Below are 18,444 nucleotides of genomic sequence, written 5' to 3' on the forward strand. Positions count from 1 at the left end.
CCATTTCAGAGGCCTGTTAGGAGTCAACCATATTGCTGTGGGTCTAGACTCACATGTTGACCAGACCAGGTCAGCTCGGCGGCTTGACTTCCCTGAAGGATATTAGTAAACCAGATGGGTTTTTACAACAATATAGCAATTTCATGATCATCATTACTGGAATTAGCTTTATATTTCAGATTTATTAATTAGATACCTCCATCTGTCATGTTGGGGTTTGAACTCATGCTCCCAGGGCATTTGTTTCAGCCTCTGGATTATTAGTCCAGTAAGATTATCCCTATGTTACTTTCCCTCTGAATTCCCTTAGAGCATAACTCTTTACTGGGAGTCTGGGATCATTGTATTTACTCATACTTTCTCAGCTCTGACTTTACACTTTGTTCAAGATCCACATTCAAAATATAGGTAATCATTTTAACCACTTGTGGCATGACAAGTGCTAGTCTAATTTATAAATATATGAATTTTTTTTAAACAACATAACTACATTTAAAATATATAATAAAAGTATAATAAACTGAAGTTCAAGGAGTTAACTGAAGTAACTAGTTAAATGTCTTAATCATTTTCTCATGATTATACAATGTAAATAGGAAAATTGCCATTTGCACCTCTATTGCCATTTACAGCTCTAGATGATTGAAACACTGTTTCATTGTTTATTTTTCAAAACCTATTGTTCTTCTGTTCTGTCATTACTTATAAAATACTGTAGCAACATACCTGTTGAAAAAGAGTGATTCTTCTTGCAATAGATGTCGGGATGTCTTGTTCACAGGTTGAACTTTGAGAGAAAGTGAGCCAAAGGTCTACATCTTCCAAACAGAGTGTCTGATATATCGATGGAAAGGTGGTCTGGAAAATGAACAGATTCTTTACCTTCTGAAATAACTCAAAAAAGTGGCTTAACAAAACTATACTGAGGTAAAGATTGTCTCTATTAGAGTCTGAACTGAATCAAATCATTTTTGTCAGAATTAAAAATCCCCTAGGCAAATACTTTTCACATCATATTGTGGGGAGTATTTGTTGGCTTATAGAATATTTGACATGAAATAGAAACTATTGACTGCAAGAAATAATAAAACAAAATGAATATTGTGGATGCCACTGTGATGCCAAAGCTTGTTAGTAGATTCTTTCCACTAAGAATCTCTATATTGAAATACATATGTTTGCAATTCATGGCTGCCTGTCACTATTCTGAATTGGAAATTAATAAGGTTCTACCATCTTCAACTTTACCCTAAATATGAAAGGCAGATCCAGTAGAGGATCAGAATTTTCAGTTTTCCAAGACTGAAGGTAACTCTCTATAATCTGCAACAGCTGTAGGTTTTATAATGGGCGGAATTCTCTATCCCAACAGCACCCCCCACCATCGGTCGGGCCAACGAGCCATTGATATCTCCGTTCACATCCGTGGGACTGTAAGATCCCTTTGGGGGTAGGGGCTGGAAAATGTATTTGAAGCATTCTCTGATCTGCAGAATTCCAAAGTGGCTTTAAAACATCATTCATTTGATCTTTGGAGCAGCAAAATAAAGCTTATCTTGACAACTGTCTTGTTCAAATGTCCAATGAAATAAGTTCCCACTGGCTCAAAATCTGTTGGAGTTTCAATGATGTCGGAGCAATGACAGTCATTGTCAGAAGTGGCGGAGGCTGAGTCAATAGGGATATTTATGTTTTCCTGATCTCTTGTTGTCCAATGTGTCTAAATCACCTGAATCTAGGTGCAATACCTTTTCTATAATGAAAAGAAAATTGCTCAGCATGAAAAATATTGATGTTAGCTGGGATTTTCTGGCCCCGCCATTATGGGCTATACGGTGGACTAGCCAAAAGTCCATTGACTTTCAGCGGGACCGGAAAATCCAGTCCATAGACTTTGTTCTGACATGGATGAATTAACATGCACATCTATGATGCACTTCAAATTTTGGAATGTGCTTCTTGAAATTTTTTCAAAACAGGTCACTTTGTTTGCTTAAGTGTCCTTCATACCACAGCATTCATCGATACAATCTCACACCCCAAGGCCAGGATTTTCTGCTCCTGTTTGTGGTGGGCATCACGGCGGGCACAAGCACAAAATATCATGAGTAGGCCAAAAATAAGTTTTACATCGTCATAAAACCAGTTCGCGATTGTGCACTCCAGCACAATGACAGACTGTGTTTCCCGCCACAGCACATTGGAAACGTCATTTCAATATATTTACATCTCATTATAAGCACTCCTTGCCAGAAACATCCCCCCATGCAGGGTCATCAGGATATGTTGGCGTGCAATTATAACAGCGTGTTTCATAACAGTATTTAAGTGCAACTGGAGATCTGCACTTCGCTCATGACTTCGAGGTTCATTCATCTACCTTACATTACACAGTGCTCATGGTAATCAGTGCCAGGCTTCCACGGTGCCACATTGCTTTCAGGTGGGTGTCACAGGCAAGTCTCTAACTAGTAGACCAGACCAGCGGTAAGGCTGGGGATAGCTTTTAATGGGCTGCAGAGTTAGAGCCAAACTGGGGAAGGTTGATGGGGGGGGGTGGCGCCACTGGCCTGAGGCATGGGAAGGGGATGCAGGGCTAAGGCTGTACTGAGGAACGGTGGGGGGGGGGGGGGGGGGGACACTGGTATCAGGCACACGAAGGGGCCACAGGGCAAAGGCTATATTGGTGGGTATGAGTGGGGAAGGTTGTATTCAGAAACATGAATGGTGGAGGGTGCAGGGGGTTAGCATCCTCAGAGCCAGGGTGCGGAAAGAGTATGTTATAGAATGACATGAGCCACTTGATGCCAGAAAGGGAGGAGCGCTGAGTGAAGATGCATTTCAGTTTACATTGTTGAGCTTGCAAAGGCTGTCTTTGTCCCAGTCTAGGGAGGGGGAGGGCGTGTCAGTCCAGTCTCAGTTGTGCCAAGCATGATGTATGCAGGGTGTGGTCGTAACATCATGTGCCTCGGTCCGTGGGCTTTCTGGCATCATACTGGGCCACAGATGGTATACTCAGTCAGGGGAGGCAGCTGCAGCCTAGAGATGGGGAAAAGGTTTCGTGGAGGTATCTGAGAGTGTGTTGGGGGTATATATTTAACTGTGCAATTGGCCTCAAGGTGGGAAGGGGTGAGGTCCAGATGGGGCATAGGCACATCCATCTCAAAATAGTCAGGGGCTGACCAACAGATATCTACCAGAAATATGATGGGATCAAGGAACACAGAGGGAGGATGGAGAGGTCTGTGAGGGAGGGAAAACTGAACATTAAGCTTCTCTGGGAGGATGAGAGGAGTTTCCATACTCACACCGGGAGGGTCAAGTTGGTCTGGCAGTGACAGCTCAGCACCACCATCTTCCAACCTGCAGCGATGGTGCAGTGCAGAATTAAAATGAGGAGAAGCTTTGGGGGCGGGTTGGAGGGCAGGTGCATGCACTGGGTGGGGAGGGGTGCTGATTACGACCATACGAGCAAGGAGCAGAAGTAGGCCATTGGCCCCTCGGGCATGCTCCACCATTTAATAAGATCATGGCTGATCTGATAGTAACCTCAAATCTGCATCCCGCCTACCCCTGATAACCCTTGCTTAGCAAGAATCTATCCACTTTTGCCTTAAAAATATTAAAAGACACTGCTTCCACCACCTTTTCAGGAAGGGAGTTCCAAAGACTCACGACCTTCAGAGAGAAAAAATTTCGCTTCATCTCAGTTTTAAATGGGCGATCCATTATTTTTAAAGAGTGACCCCTAGTTCTAGGTTCTCTCACAAGAGGAAACATCCTCTCCACATCCACCCTCCCCTCAGGATCTTATATGTTTCAATCAAGTCGCCTCTTACTCTTCTAAATTCCAGCCGATACAGGCCTAGCCTGTCTAACCTTTCCTCATAAGACAACTCATCCATTCTAGGTATTAGCCTAGTAAACCTTCTCTGAACTGCTTCCAACGCATTTACATCCTTCCTTAAATAAGGTGACCAACACTGTACACAGTACTCCAAATGTGGTCTGACTAGGGCCCTGTATAACAGAAGCACAACCTCCCTGGCTTTTGTATTCAATTCCCCTCGCAATACATGATAACATTCTATTAACTTTCCTAATTACTTTCTGTACCTGCATACAAGCCTTTTGTGATTCATGCACTAAGACACTGTTATGACACAGCAGCTGGTAAAGGCTGTTATTTAAAATCCCAGAGGGAAACTTTAAACAACTGTCATAACCTATATTTTCAATTGGTATATTTGAGATGCAGCTCTAAATTCATGAATAAGACCACCATTTCTCAAGAAGCTTTTCTATCAAACTAAATGAGACATTTATTAATTTACAACAAGGTATTAAACACAGACACATGGCTACAAATTACTATCATAACTTTTAACAAATTCCCAAGTTAATCTCCACTAAGGCAACAACAGCCATAGGTCAGAATATTGCCGTCGGCGTGCGGGGGCAGGGCCGACACATGAAATGACATGCAATGATGTTGGGCGTGCGTCCCAACATCATTGCACATCGTTCTGATATTTCGTTTGGCGGGCACACACCGGAGACGGCTATGCACCAGCCGAACTGTCAACGGCCTATTAAGGCCATTAAAAAACCAATTAAAGTCGTTAACAACGCTGCCCACCCAATCTTAAGGTTGGCAGGCAGGCGAAGAGCCCAAGCGGTCTTCACATTTTTCAGGAAACCTCATCCACGGGCGGGATGAGGTTTCCTGAAGGTTTAATAAATAAATGAATTTTGCTAAATTGACAAACATGTCCCAGCTCATGTGACACTGTCACATGAGGGGACATGTCTAAATAATTTTTCACTCTATTTATAAAAAAGTTTCATTGCGCAGTTAATCTCCCTGAGGCAGCTCCGTGCCTCAGGGAGATTGCTGCGCTCTTTCACGTGCTTACGCAAAAGAGCGCAGGCCCCGACTCTCCCTCCTCTCCCCGCCTGCACAGGTAGCACTGAGCACTACGGAACGTGTTTTATGCTGTGGGCGGCGAACAGTTCCATGCCCGCCCACGCCCACCCCCGCCCAGCTCACCCAACATAGGCAAGATTCAGCCCATAGACTATAAGCAGACACCAGGCAAAGCATTTTCACCTTACGAGTTCAAAAAGAGGTTCCTTTCAATTTGATAAAAGCAAAGAACTGCGGATGCTGGAAATCCAAAAACAAAAACAGAAATACCTGGAAAAACACAGCAGGTCTGGCAGCATCGGTGGAGAAGAGCACAGTTGACATTTCGAGTCTTCATGACCCTTCAACAGAACCGGTTCTGTTGAAGGGTCATAAGGACTCGAAACGTCAACTGTGCTCTTCTCCACCGATGCTGCCAGACCTGCTGAGTTTTTCCAGGTATTTCTGTTTTTGTTTTTGGTTTTCCTTTCAATTTGGTTCCTTTGCAGACAGTTGTAGGGTTACAGCTGCTTAGATGTTACATAACTCTACTCTCACACACAAACTCCTCTCAGGTTATATCCAGCCTGCCCTTTGAATACAAATTCTCATTGTACCACCAGGCCCTTTGAACTCCTTCTAACAATAAAACCCCTTTCATAGTACCATTTTATTAGGAATATAGACATATAGCTTGGTGTCTCCTAGCTCGATGCAAGATTTCACTCCCCTTCTTGAATGCTCTATTCAACAAAATGCAAATGTACCTCTACCTCTGTTTACATCTCAAAACTACTATACATCCAAGCACCCAGGCTAGCTGGCTTTTATCCAATTAACACACACACAGACTAAACATCTATTTTAAAAAAAATTCCAATAAAATTATATACATTAATAGCTTCATGACAGGCACCCAGGTCCCTCTGAACCTCAGAGCTCTGCAATCTCTCACCATTTAGATATTATGCCTCTCTTTTATTCTTCCTGCCAAAATAGACAATTTCACATTTTCCCACATTATACTCCATTTGCCAGGTCTTTGCCCACACACTTAACCTATCTAGATCATTTTGTAGCCTCCTTATGTCCTCTTCACAATGTACTTTCCAACCTATCTTTGTGTCATCAACAAGTTTGGCAACCATCCCATCCATCCCTTCATCCATGTCATTTATATAAATTGTAAATATCTGAGGTCCCAGCACAAATCCCTCGTACACCAATCATTACATCTTGCCAACCTGAAAAAGACCTATTTTTGCCTACTCTCTGCTTCCTGTTAGCCAGCCAATCTTCTATCCATGCCAATATGTTATCCCCTATACCATTAGCCTTTATTTTCCACAATAACCTTTGATTATCAAAGCCTTTTGGAAATCTAATTACCGGACATCCACCGTTGCCCCTTTATCCACAGCACATGGGAAAATGAGGTTAGAATAGTTAGGTACTTGTTTGACCGGCGCAGACTCAATGCGCCGAAGGGCTTTTTTCTGTGCTGTAGACCTCTATGACTCTATGACACATGTTATTTCCTCAAAGAACTCCAATAAGTTGGTTAAACATGATTTCCTTTCACAAAACCATGTTGGCTCTGCTTGATTACCTCGAACTTATCCAAGTGCCCTGCTTTAGCTTCTTTAATAGTAGCTTCTAACATTTTCCCTTTGACAGATGTTAAGCTAACTGGCCTGTAGTTTCCTGCTTTCTGTCTCCCTCTCTTTTTGAATAATGGAGTTGCATTTGCTATCGTCCAATCTAATGGGACCTTCCCGAATCTAAGGAGTTTCAGAAATTAAAAACCAATGCATCAATTATCTCACTAGCCACTTATTTTAAGACCCTAGGATGAGGTCCATCAGGACCCAAGTACTTGTCAGCCCACAGCTCCAACAATTTGCTCAGTACTACTTCTCTTGTGATTGTAATTTTCCTGAGTTCCTCCCTCCCTTCCTTCCATTTCCTGAGTTATATCTGCTTCTGGGATGTTACTTGCATCCTCTATAATGAAGGCTGATGCAAAATACCTGTTCAATTCATCTGCCATTTCCTTGTTTTCTATTATCAATTCTCCAGTCCCACTTTCTATAGGACCACTGCTCACTTTGTTAACTTATTTCTTTTTTAAACATTTATAGAAACTCTCGCTATCAGTTTTCATATTTCTGGCCAGCTTTCTCTTGTACTCTAATTGTTTCCTCCTTTGCTGTTCCTTATGGCGTGTCCAATCTTCCGGCCTTTCACCTACCTTTGCACAATTATATACCTTTAAGTTTGATACTATCTTTCGTCTTTCTAGTTAATCACGGATGGCGCAGCCATCCCTTGGACTTTTTTCCTTACTCATTGGAATGTATCTATTCCGTGTATTCTGAAATATCCCCTTAAATGTTTGCCACTGCATCTCTATTGACCTATCCCGTAACCTAATTTGCCAATTCACTTTAGCCAGCTCTGCTTTCATACCCTCATAATTGCCCTTATTTAAGTTTAAAAACATGATCCCGGACCTACTCCTCTCTCCCTCAAACTGAATGTAAAATTCAAGCATATTATGGTTGCTGCTATCAAGGGATGCCTTCACTATGCAGTCATTAATTAACCCCATTTCATTGCACAATACCAGGACTAGTATAGCCTGCTCTGTGGTTGGCTCCAGAACATGCTGTTCTAAGAAACTATCCCAGAAACATTCTATTAACTCATCTAAGCTACCTTTGCCTATCTGACTTTTCCAATCTATACATAGATTAAAATCTCCCATGATTATCACCGTGCCTTTCTGACAAGGTCCCTTTATTTCTTCCTTTTTGCTCCATTCTACCATGTGGTTACTATTAGGGGGCCTGTACACAACTCCAACAAGTGACTTGTTGCCTTTACCATTTCTCTTCTCAAAGGGGCACCCAACTGAACTGTGCATTCCCAAATGAGGAGAGAGGCACAGCTCAGACATGTTAGGCGTATTTCAATAACAATGCAGGCAATCAGGAAAGTGAAGCAATGATGCACATTCAGGCAAGGCTAATCCCACAAAGTGGCATTAATCAATCTCCTTGTTTTAACACCTTGTTTTCAGCGTGGAAATTCCCCAGAATGATAACGAATGCTGGAGCAATGGGACAAGCTTCAGAAGCATCTTAGAATTGTGGCACTGGACGGTTCACAGGAGAGAAGTTCCCCTCAAGTAATTTCATTACCTGACTACATATTTTCCCTCATGTTTATTCCAAAGAGTGTAGCATTAGAGTGAAGTGAATGAGGATCCCAGCACTTGGGCTGAAATCAGCACATCCAAGCACCTGGCCAAAGCAATGTCATAGCCATTGGTCATGTAAAAGAAGATGGGGGGGGAAGCACCTTGATATGCACCCTGCACTGGCCATCATATTAGGGGCGAGTAGTTGCTGACATAGGAACAAAGCCCTTGAGCCCACATTCACTGACGAGTCACTGATAGAAAGAGTTTGGAGACTAATGCTGACTCTTGTCTGTTTCTCATTGATACTGCAGAGAGACCATCAGGAAGATGGAGCCTGGATTTATTGCTGCCTGCATAATTGCATACAGGCAATGGAGAAGAAGGAGAAGATTGTGACAGAGGCGATTGGCTCACAAAAGGGAGGAGCAAAGCCCTCAAGACCAAAGGCCAGCAGGACACCCTCTGGACGCAGAGGATGAGGCTCACAGAAACACCATGCATGGGCAGCTCGCAAGACTGAGGGTGTACAGAACTCGCATGTCTTATCTGGAGATGAGCGAGAACCAGTGTTACCGATGCCTCCGCATGTCCAGGGATCTGGTGACTCATGTTTGCCACATTCTCCAGGGATTGGCGCCATGGGAACTGGGAGGGCATCCATTGCCAGTGGCTCTGAAAGTAACGGCTGCACTGAACCTCTATGCCAGTGGCTCCTTCCAGGGCTCCACTGGGGACCTCTGCAGGACTTCTCAAGTGTCCACGAACAAATGCATACATGATGTCACAGATGCCATTTTGCCAAGGCCTATAATTACATCAAGCAAGCCAGGATGCCAGGGCACTCGGCTTTGCTGAGATTTCCAGATTCCAACAGGTACAGGGTGCCGTCGACTACACTCATGTGGCTATAAAAGGTCCCTGGCAACACGCATGCCAATATACAAACAGAGAAGTGTTACATTTTAATACAGGTACTACCGATAACTTTTCAAAGACTAATTAATACATGTGTAAGCACGGAGGTGATTGAACATTGCAGTTTCCGTTTTATTTTATTTCAGCAACCAAAATGGATTCTGCAATCCCATAATGCACTGGCTCGCAAAGTACTGCAAGCTAAACAAGACATCCAGTACATAACATGTTCCTCCCTCCCTTACTGAAAATGTCAGTTTAACAAATTTTTTTCTGAATGAGAGAAAGAAGGTAGGCTACCTGTATTCCCAGCTGAACCCTGGGGATTATCCTACCCCCCACAAAAAAAAACATGGGTTCGCCTTAAATATAACTCAGCTGCTCAGGAGGTTTTCTCTCCTGGTGTGGGTAATGGACGTCTGGTGCTTTTACAGAGTAATGTTGACTGCTGACAACTTAGGACTTGTAGCAGAATCTGAAGTTGTGTCCAATGCAGGTGAATGTGAGACGGCTTCAACTTCTGTTGAGCTAGACTGAGGAGGTGGGACTGGAGGCAGCGTTCCTTGATTTGGAGATGGCTCACTCGAAGTGGTAAAATCAGGCTCTTCCATAAGAGGTGCATCTTTAGATGGTGTTTGACTTGGCAGCAGTTGGTCGACATGTCTCCACCAGGTGAGATCACTCGCCGTTTGGACTGTGTACAAAACAGGTCCTGTCTGAGCAATCACAGCAGCAGGAACCCATTTATCTCTGGAAGCATAATTACAAGCTAGAGATAAAACAAAAATAAAAAATGCTGGAAAAACTCAGGTCTGGGAACATCTGTGGAGAGAAAGACAGAGTTAACGTTTCAAGTCCATATGACAAACTAGAGCTTGTTGTCCAGAACAGAAAATTCTTGGCTTTGATCTTTATGCTCTACTCATCACTTGGTCGTGCTATTGATCTTGCACAACTTGGCATACTTTTGTTGGTTTCAGCAGATCAAAGCAAGTGTGCAGTTGCTATCCCATTAGTAGGAATGCTGGAGATGCTTTAGTCGTAGCATGTGGCATGTTTTGGTATGTTAGCAGAAATGTGTCCAGACACTTTTGAATGGAGGGACGTCCTTGTACCAATCTTTAAGTGTGCTTCATGGTTTGAACAAATTTCTCTGCTAATCCATTGGTGGATGGGTGGTATGGTGCGGAGGTGATGTGATGAATTCTGTTACTTCTCAAAAGATTCTTAAACACCTGTGAGACAAACTGAGGTCCATTGTCGGCCACAAGTTGTTCAGGTAACCCTTAACAACTGAACATCTCTCTTAACCTTTGAATAGTGCTCTTAGCAGTAGTAGATGGCATCATTGAAACTTCTGGCTAATTGGAATGAGCATCCACAACCACCATGAGCATTGTTCCTTCAAGTGGACCAGTAAAATTGAGGTGGATGTGCTGCCAAAGGTTTACCGGCCAATCCCATGGATGGAGTGGTGCCAATTGAGGCATGTTTCTCACACTCTGTCATGAAGGACAAGATCTTGCCTTGGCTTCGATGCCTTGGTCCAGGCCGGGCCACCAAAAGTAGCTACTTACAACCTCTTTAATGCAAACTATTCCACAGTGTCCAGAATGCAGTTGGCCCAACACTGGTTTCCTCAATGTTGGTGGAATAATAACTCACATGCCCCAAAGCAAACATCCTGAAGTGACTGATAACCCCATTCTCCGGAAACGTAAGGATGAAGGTCAGGTGAGACTTGGAAGCTCAGGGAAGATTTGCCATGTATCACAAGGTTCATAACTTTGGACAATGTTGGGTCCACTTGAGCCTTCTTGATTTGGACTGAAGTGATGGATGTGTTCTCCACGTGTGCAAAGTAGAAAATGTCTTTTTGAGTAGTGTCCACATGGCTGACTGGTAGGGACAGCCTTGAAAGACCATTCGCATTGCCATGCAAGGTGGATTTTCCATATTTGATGTCATATGTGTGAGCACTCAACATCAATGACCAACACTGCATTCTGCTTCCAGCTAAAGAAGGGATGCTTGTGTGAATATAGAGGCGAGTGGTCGATGATCAGTCAGCAGCGTAAATTTCCATCCAAACAGGTACTAGTGAAATTTCCGGATTCCAAAAATGATTCCCAGTGCTTCGCGTTCAATTTGAGCATATTGGCTCTCTGCTTTGCTTATAGACCATGAAGCGAACGCTTTGGGCCTCTCATACCTGAGGGCACTATGTGTGAAACAAAGGCCCCAACTCCATAAGGTGATGCATCACATGCAAGTTGTAGAGGTAAGGAGGGGTCAAAGTGCGTCAGTGCCTTGGAATCTGTCAGCGCTGCGTTAGCCTTCTTGAACACAGCATCACAGGCTGCTGTCCATTTCCAGGCTTTGTTCCGACATAGAAGCTCATGCAGGGGTTTCTGCAGGGTTGCCAGGTGTGGAATAAATCTCCTGTAATAATTCAGTAGCCCTAAGAATGAGTGAAGCTGGCTGATATTCAGAGGAGCTGGGGCATCCACAATAGCCTTGACCATGGAGGGTGTTTTGTGAAGCCCAGCAGCATCAATGATGTGCTCCAAATATTCCACAGAGGGCGGAAAAACCTCATTTGTCTTTGCGAACCTGTGGGCCATAATCCTTTAACCTTTGTAGGGTGGCATCCAAGTTCTTGAGATGATCTTCATCAGTCTTGCCTGTTACCAAGATGTCGTCAAGATAGCACTGAACTCCAGGCAAGGCACTCAGGGTCTGGTCCTTGGCCCTCTGAAACAAGGCTGGAGCTGATGTTATTCCAAAAGGCAAATGGCAATATTAGTACAGTCCTTTGTGTGCTGTGATGCTAAGAGATTCTTGTAACTTCTCATCATCATGCATTTGCAAGTAGGCCTGGTATAGATCTATTTTGCTGATTATCACATCATAATACAGTAAAACAATCAAGTCAGAGGGAGTACAGCTGCATTAAGTTTCACGGGAGTAAGGCAAGGCTGGATAGCCTCTACTTTAATGCCAGGAGTATTACAGGTAAAACGGATGAGTTAAGGGTGAGGATTGACACATGGAATTGTGATATAGTAGCCATCACAGAAACATGGTTGAGGGAGGAGCAGGATTGGCAGCTCAATGTTCCGGGATATAGATTTTTCAGGTGAGATGGGGGTGGGTAAAGAGGAGGAGGCATTGCATTATTAGTTAAGGAGACATTTACTGCAGTAAGGAGAGATGACATCTTGGAGGGGGCATCGAATGAAGCTTTGTGGGTAGAGTTTAGGAATAAAAAAGAGGCAGCCACATTGTTAGGTGTTTATTATAGACCCCCAGATAGTCAGCGGGAAATTGAGGAGTAAATATGTGCACAATTTGCGGAGGTGTGGGGAATGGAGCCGGACAGGTGGCTGCGGGGGAACATTTTAGTGATAGTGACCACAACATGGTACAATTTAAGCTTGTTATGGACAAAGAAATAGACAAGTTGCTTAAGGGTGGAGCTTAAGAAAGCAATTAGGAGAGAAAAGAGGGAATATGAGAAAGCTCTGGCCTACTTACAAATGCATGATGATGAGAAGTTACAACATATTCCAACATATCCCAACATATTCTATAAGTATATCAATGGGAAGAGGATAACCAGGGAAAGAGTAGGGCCCATTAGGGACCAAGGGGGAAATCTATGGGTGGAGCCAGAGGACATCGGTAGAGTGCTGAACGAATACTTCGCATCTGTCTTCATCCAAGAGAATGAGGATTAGGTATGGAACTCAGGGAGAGAGGCTGCGAGGTTCTTGAGCAAATTGATATAGGGAGTGACAAGGTACTGGAGGTGTTGGCAGGCTTAAAAGTAGGCAAATATCCAGGTCCAGATGATTTGTGTCCTAGACTGCTGAGGGAGGCAAGGGAGGAGATCGCAGGGTCTCTGACGCAAATTTTTAATTCCTTTCTGGCCACAGGGTGGTGCCAGGAGACTGGATAACAGCTAATGTGGTTCCGCTATTTAAGAAGGGTTGTAGAGATAAGCCAGCAAGCGATAGGCCAGTGAGTCTCACGTCAATGGTAGGGAAACTATTGGAGAAAATTCTGAAGGAGAGAATCTAGCTCCACTTGGAGAGGCAAGGTTTGATCAGGGATCGTCATCATGGTTTTGTCAGAGGGAGGTCATGCCTAACAAATTTGATTGAATTTTTTGAGGAGGTGACCAGGTGTGTAGATGGGGGTTGTGCAGTTGATGTAGTTTATATGGATTTCAGCAAAGCCTTTGACAAGGTCCCACATGGGAGACTTATAAAGAAGGCAAATGCACATGGGATACAGGGTAATTTGATAAGGTGGATTCAAAATTGACTTAGTTGTAGGAGACAGAGGGTGATGACACAAGGATGCTTTAGTGACTGGAAGCCAGTGTCCAGTGGCGTACCACAGGGATCTGTGCTCGGTCCCCTATTATTCATCTTTTATATAAACGAGATAGATGACGATGTTGGGGGTAGGATTAGTAAGTTTGCGGGTGACACAAAGATTGGCCGGGTGGTTAACAGTGAGGTTGTGTGTCTTGGGCTACAGGAAGATATAGATGGGATGGTCAAATGGGCAGATAAGTGGCAGATGGAATTTAACCCTGAAAAGTGTGAGGTGATACACTTTGGAAGGAGTAATTTGACAAGGAAGTATTCAAAGAACGGCATGACACTAGGAAGTTCTGAGGAACAATGGGACCTTGGCATGTGTGTCCATAGATCTCTGAAGGCGGAGGGGCATGTTAGTGGGATGGTGAAAAAGGCATATGGGACACTTGAATTATCAGTCAAGGAATAGATTACAAAAGTAGGGAGGTCATGTTGGAGTTGTATAGAACCTTGGTGAGGCCACAGCTGGACTACTGTGTGCAGTTCTGATCATCACACTATAGGAAGGATGTGATTGCACTGGAGGGGGTGCAGAGGAGATTCACCAGATATTGCCTGGAATGAAACATTTAAGTTATGAAGAGGGGTTGGATAGACTTGGGTTGTTTTTTTTGGAGCAGAGAAGACTGAGGGGTGACCTGATTGAGGTGTGAAGATTATGAGGGGCATGGACAGGGTGGATAGGGAGCAGCTGTTCCCCTTAGTTGAAGGGTCAGTCACGAGGGGACACAAGTTCAAGGTGAGGGGCAGGAGGTTTAGGGGGGGATATGAGGAAAAACTTTTTTACCCAAAGGGTGGTGACGGTCTAGAAAGCACTGCCTGGGAGGGTGGTGGAGGCGGGTTGCCTCACATCTTTTAAAAATTACCTCGATGAGCAGTTGGCAAGTCATAACATTCAAGGCTATGGGCCAAGTGCTGGTAAATGGGATTAGGTAGGTAGGTAGGTCAGGTGTTTTTCACGTGTCGGTGCAGACTCGATGGGCCGAAGGGCCTCTTCTGCACTGTGTGATTTTGTGAATTTCTGTCCACTGACCAGGCCAGGAACAAGGTCCTGGAGATTGTTCAGCACACAAGGGGTTAACAGTAATCTTGAAACCGCCACAGATGCAAATGGAGCCATCTTTCTTGAGCATTGTATCGATGGATGTTACCCATTCACTCTGGGTGACAAGTACTAAGACTCCTATCTTGATCAGACGCTCCAGGTCAGCTTCGATTTTTGGTCGTTTGGCATAAGGCACAGTTCTGGCCTTCAGAAATTTTGGTTCAGTGTCATCTTTGATATTCAATTTTATGGTAATGCCATTTATGCTTCTCAAATCTGTTTTGAAAACAACAGCTTTTTTTTTTTACAACTCTCAGACCAGTTTCTTCTTTTGCAATGCTGTGTACTTATGCCCAGTTTAACCAGACCGTCTCAAGCCATGACTGTCCAACTAAAGCTGGATAGTTGCCTTTCACCACAAACAGTGGTAACTTAGCAGTCTGTCCATTTAGTTCCACTTTAACTTCTGTTCTGCCCATCATAGGTACAGATCCCCCTGTATATGTTTTCAGAACAATTTTCGAAGGTGCCAAGGGAAGATGTTTAAGTTTCTCCTTATACATAGCATCTGGGACCAGAGAAACTGCTGCCACTGTCTCCAGTTCCATATTGGTTAGACCTCCAGCAGCAGTGTCACCCAGTAGTCCTGGGAACCACCTGCCACAGACAAGATGCAGAGGGGCCCTTCTTCTTCAGACTCGGTGTCACTCTGGTCCACCCATCCCTGCTGTATGATATGCAGATTTTTATTCTTGTTACACCGGACTGGAGATTTATTTTTCTCTAGTTTGCTTTTCTGATTCACTGCTACTTTTTTGTTTTTACAAGCATGCTCAATGATGCCACACTGATGGCATTCAAGGTCTCTGCACCAACATTCAGATGGATGATGACCAGGCTTTCCATTACAGCTGCTTGCTATCTGATGAGCACACACAGCTGTCTCATTATGTACTCAAGTTGATGCACTCAGCTGCTATGCTTCTTTTGCAGCCAGCTCCATGGAGACTGCAATCTCTACGGCTTTCTGCAAAGTGAGGTTAGCCTCTGTCTGGTGCTGTTTCTGGATTCCTTCACTACGAAGGCCACAGACCAACCTGCCACAGAGGGTATTGTTCACTGCTGCATTGAATTCACAATGTTCAATGAGCTTTTTAAGCACTGCAACATAGGGCGCAATTGTTTCCCCCTCTTGGTTTATTTTGTGAAACCTAAATCTTTCCACTATTGACAAGTGGTTTAGGGGAAAAATGCATCTCCAGATATTTTATAATGTCCTCATATGATTTTGTGCCAGGTTTGTCAGGCTGCACCAATCTTCTTAATAAACCAAAGGTTTTAGCTCCCATTACACTTAAGAAAGTTGCCACATTTCCATCATTTTCAATTCCATTTGTAAAGACAAAAAACTCAAAGCATTCAGCGTAGGAGCTCCACTGTTCAACAACCTCGTCGAAACGTCCCATAGGTCCAGTAAGTATTGTCATTTTACGCCTTTTTATTTTCTCTTCTTCATCAGATACTTTTTGTTTACTGTCGTTCCCTTTTTTCAAACTAGCAATTTCCTGCTACAAGCTCTTTCACTTTACTTTCGTTTTTCAAGTGGCATCACCACAAAGGTCCATCACCCTTGTCACCAATTTGTTACGTTTAAAAATTTAAAAATAATGGAAATAGGTGGAAAAGAAAAATCTATATAAATTATTGGAACAAACAAAATGGGGGAAGAAATGGAAAAGGGGTGGGGTTCCATTATTTTTAAATGTATTTCCACCCATTGTTTATCTCTACCTTTTAGCACTTTTAGTATTACCCCACCCCCACTAGAGCTATCTGCACCTTATCTGTCCTACTTTCCACTCTTAATTAGCACATTCCTTTAGATAATATCACCACCTTCAAGACCTCTTTGTCCTTTTGTCTGTGACTTCTTTTGGTTATCTCCACCTATTACTGGCTGCTTGTCCCAACAACCCTACCCAGACCCTGTCGCTTGCCATTTCAACACTCCACCCTGCTCTCTTGCCCACATGTCTGTCCTTGGCTTGCTGCATTGCTCCAGTAAAGCTCAACGTAAACTGGAGGAACAGCACCTCATCTTCCGACTAGGCGCTTTACAGCCTTCCGGACTGAATACTGAGTTCAACAATTTTAGATCTTGAACTCTCTCCTCCATCCCCACCCCCTTTCCGTTTCTTCCCCCTCCTTTTTGTTTTTTCCAATAATTTATATAGATTTTTCTTTTCCCACCTATTTCCATTATTTTTAAACGTATTTCCACCCATTGTTTATCTCTACCTTTTAGCACTTTTAGTATTACCCCACCCCCACTAGAGCTATCTGTACCTTATCTGTCCTGCTTTCCACTCTTAATTAGCACATTCTTTTAGATAATATCACCACCTTCAACACCTCTTTGTCCTTTTGTCTGTGACTTCTTTTGGTTATCTCCACCTATTACTGGCTGCTTGTCCCAACAACCGCCCCCACCCCCCCACCCTTAAACCAGCTTATATTTCACCCCTTTCCTATTTTTACTTAGCTCTGTTGAAGGGTCATGAGGACTCGAAACGTCAACTGTGCTCTCCTCCGCCAAAGCTGCCAGACCTGCTGAGTTTTTCCAGGTATTTCTGTTTCTGTTTTTGTTTAGGCTATCTTGACTATTCTCTCTACCTTGCCTAAAATTGTGTGTGGCTATCAACCTGCAGCCAGAGAACCCTCATCCGAGTGTAACTAGTCTGCATTTAGACCTGCAAGGCTGGGACCAGTGCTGAAAACTTCCAGGCATCCACCGGGACCTCACACAAGAGGACTCCAGGTTGACAGCGTCAAGATCCTGCAAACATCCTTTATTTTATAATGCCCATCCTCCAAAGCCCATCTCTGCAGAGAGACTCTATCTGTTTTCTGCGTGTGTGTGCGCGCGCACGGATTACAATTGTGTTGTTAACTAGTACTTGCAGTTCGTTAAAAGAAGTTTTGTTTTAAAATAAATTATTGAGTTTTTGGAAGAAGCCTGATCAAAGTCTTCTGGGTGCTAGAGGTATAGGTTCACAATTGGCCATTTCAGTAGGAAAATTAAACATTTAAATTAATGGTACGGCCTGCAGATGAGTGGGGCTTGATGAATCGCGCTTTCCTCCCATCCCAGTTGTAACAGTCAATAAAAAGGAATGAAACCAGGCAGACAACCCAACATAGACCTTGGCACTGGAAACCACAATGCAAACCCAAACCTGTCAACCCTGCAAAGTCCTCCTTACTAACATCTGGGAGCTTGTGTCAAAATTGTGACAGCTGTCTCACAAACTAGTCAAGGAACAGAGTCATATTCATGGAATCTTACCTTACAGATCATGCCCCAGACATCACCATCATCCTCTCTCTGGGTATGTCCTGTCCCACTGGCAGGACAGATCCAGCAGAGGTGGTGATATACAGTTGGGAGGGAGCTGCCCTGGGAGTCCTCAACATCGACTCCAGTCCCCATGAAGTCTCATGGCATCAGGTCAAACATGGGCAAGGAAACCTGCTGCTGATTACCACGTACCCATCCCCCCTCAGCTGGTGAATCTGTTTGCCTCCATGTTGAACACCACTAGGAGGAAGAAGAGGGTGGCAAGGGCGCAGAATGTACTCTGGGTGGGGGGACTTCAATCTCCACCGCCAAGAGTAGCTCGGTAGCACCATTACTGACGAGGTGACTGAGTCCTAAAGGACATAGCTGCTAGACTGCGTATGCAGCATTTGGTGAGGGAACCAACAAGAGGGAAAAACATACTTGACCTCATCCTCACCAACCTGCCTGCTGCATATGCATCTGTCCATGGCAGTGTCGGTAAGAGTGGCCACCACACAGTTATTGTGGAGATGAAGTCCCATCTTCACATTGAGGATACCCTGCATCGTGTTGTGTGGCACTACCACAATGCGAAATGGGATAGATTTCGAATAGATCCAGCAACTCAAGACGGGGCATCCA

At 43.9% G+C, this 18,444-nt stretch overlaps 1 protein-coding gene across 2 annotated transcripts in view; it reads right to left on the minus strand.

Moving 5' to 3' along the window:
* The window catches only part of dync2h1 (dynein cytoplasmic 2 heavy chain 1), a 766,235-nt gene that overhangs the window by 295,931 nt on the left and 451,860 nt on the right, over positions 1 to 18,444 (minus strand). For both annotated transcript variants that reach the window (XM_078545532.1, XM_078545531.1), the window contains exon 75: positions 727 to 858. In XM_078545532.1, coding sequence (XP_078401658.1) covers positions 727 to 858 — 132 coding nt within the window. The remainder of the gene's footprint in view (positions 1 to 726; positions 859 to 18,444) is intronic.

The sequence above is a fragment of the Cetorhinus maximus genome, chromosome 7, assembly GCF_964194155.1.
Source record: "Cetorhinus maximus chromosome 7, sCetMax3.hap1.1, whole genome shotgun sequence".
Classification (NCBI taxonomy): Eukaryota; Metazoa; Chordata; class Chondrichthyes; order Lamniformes; family Cetorhinidae; genus Cetorhinus; species Cetorhinus maximus.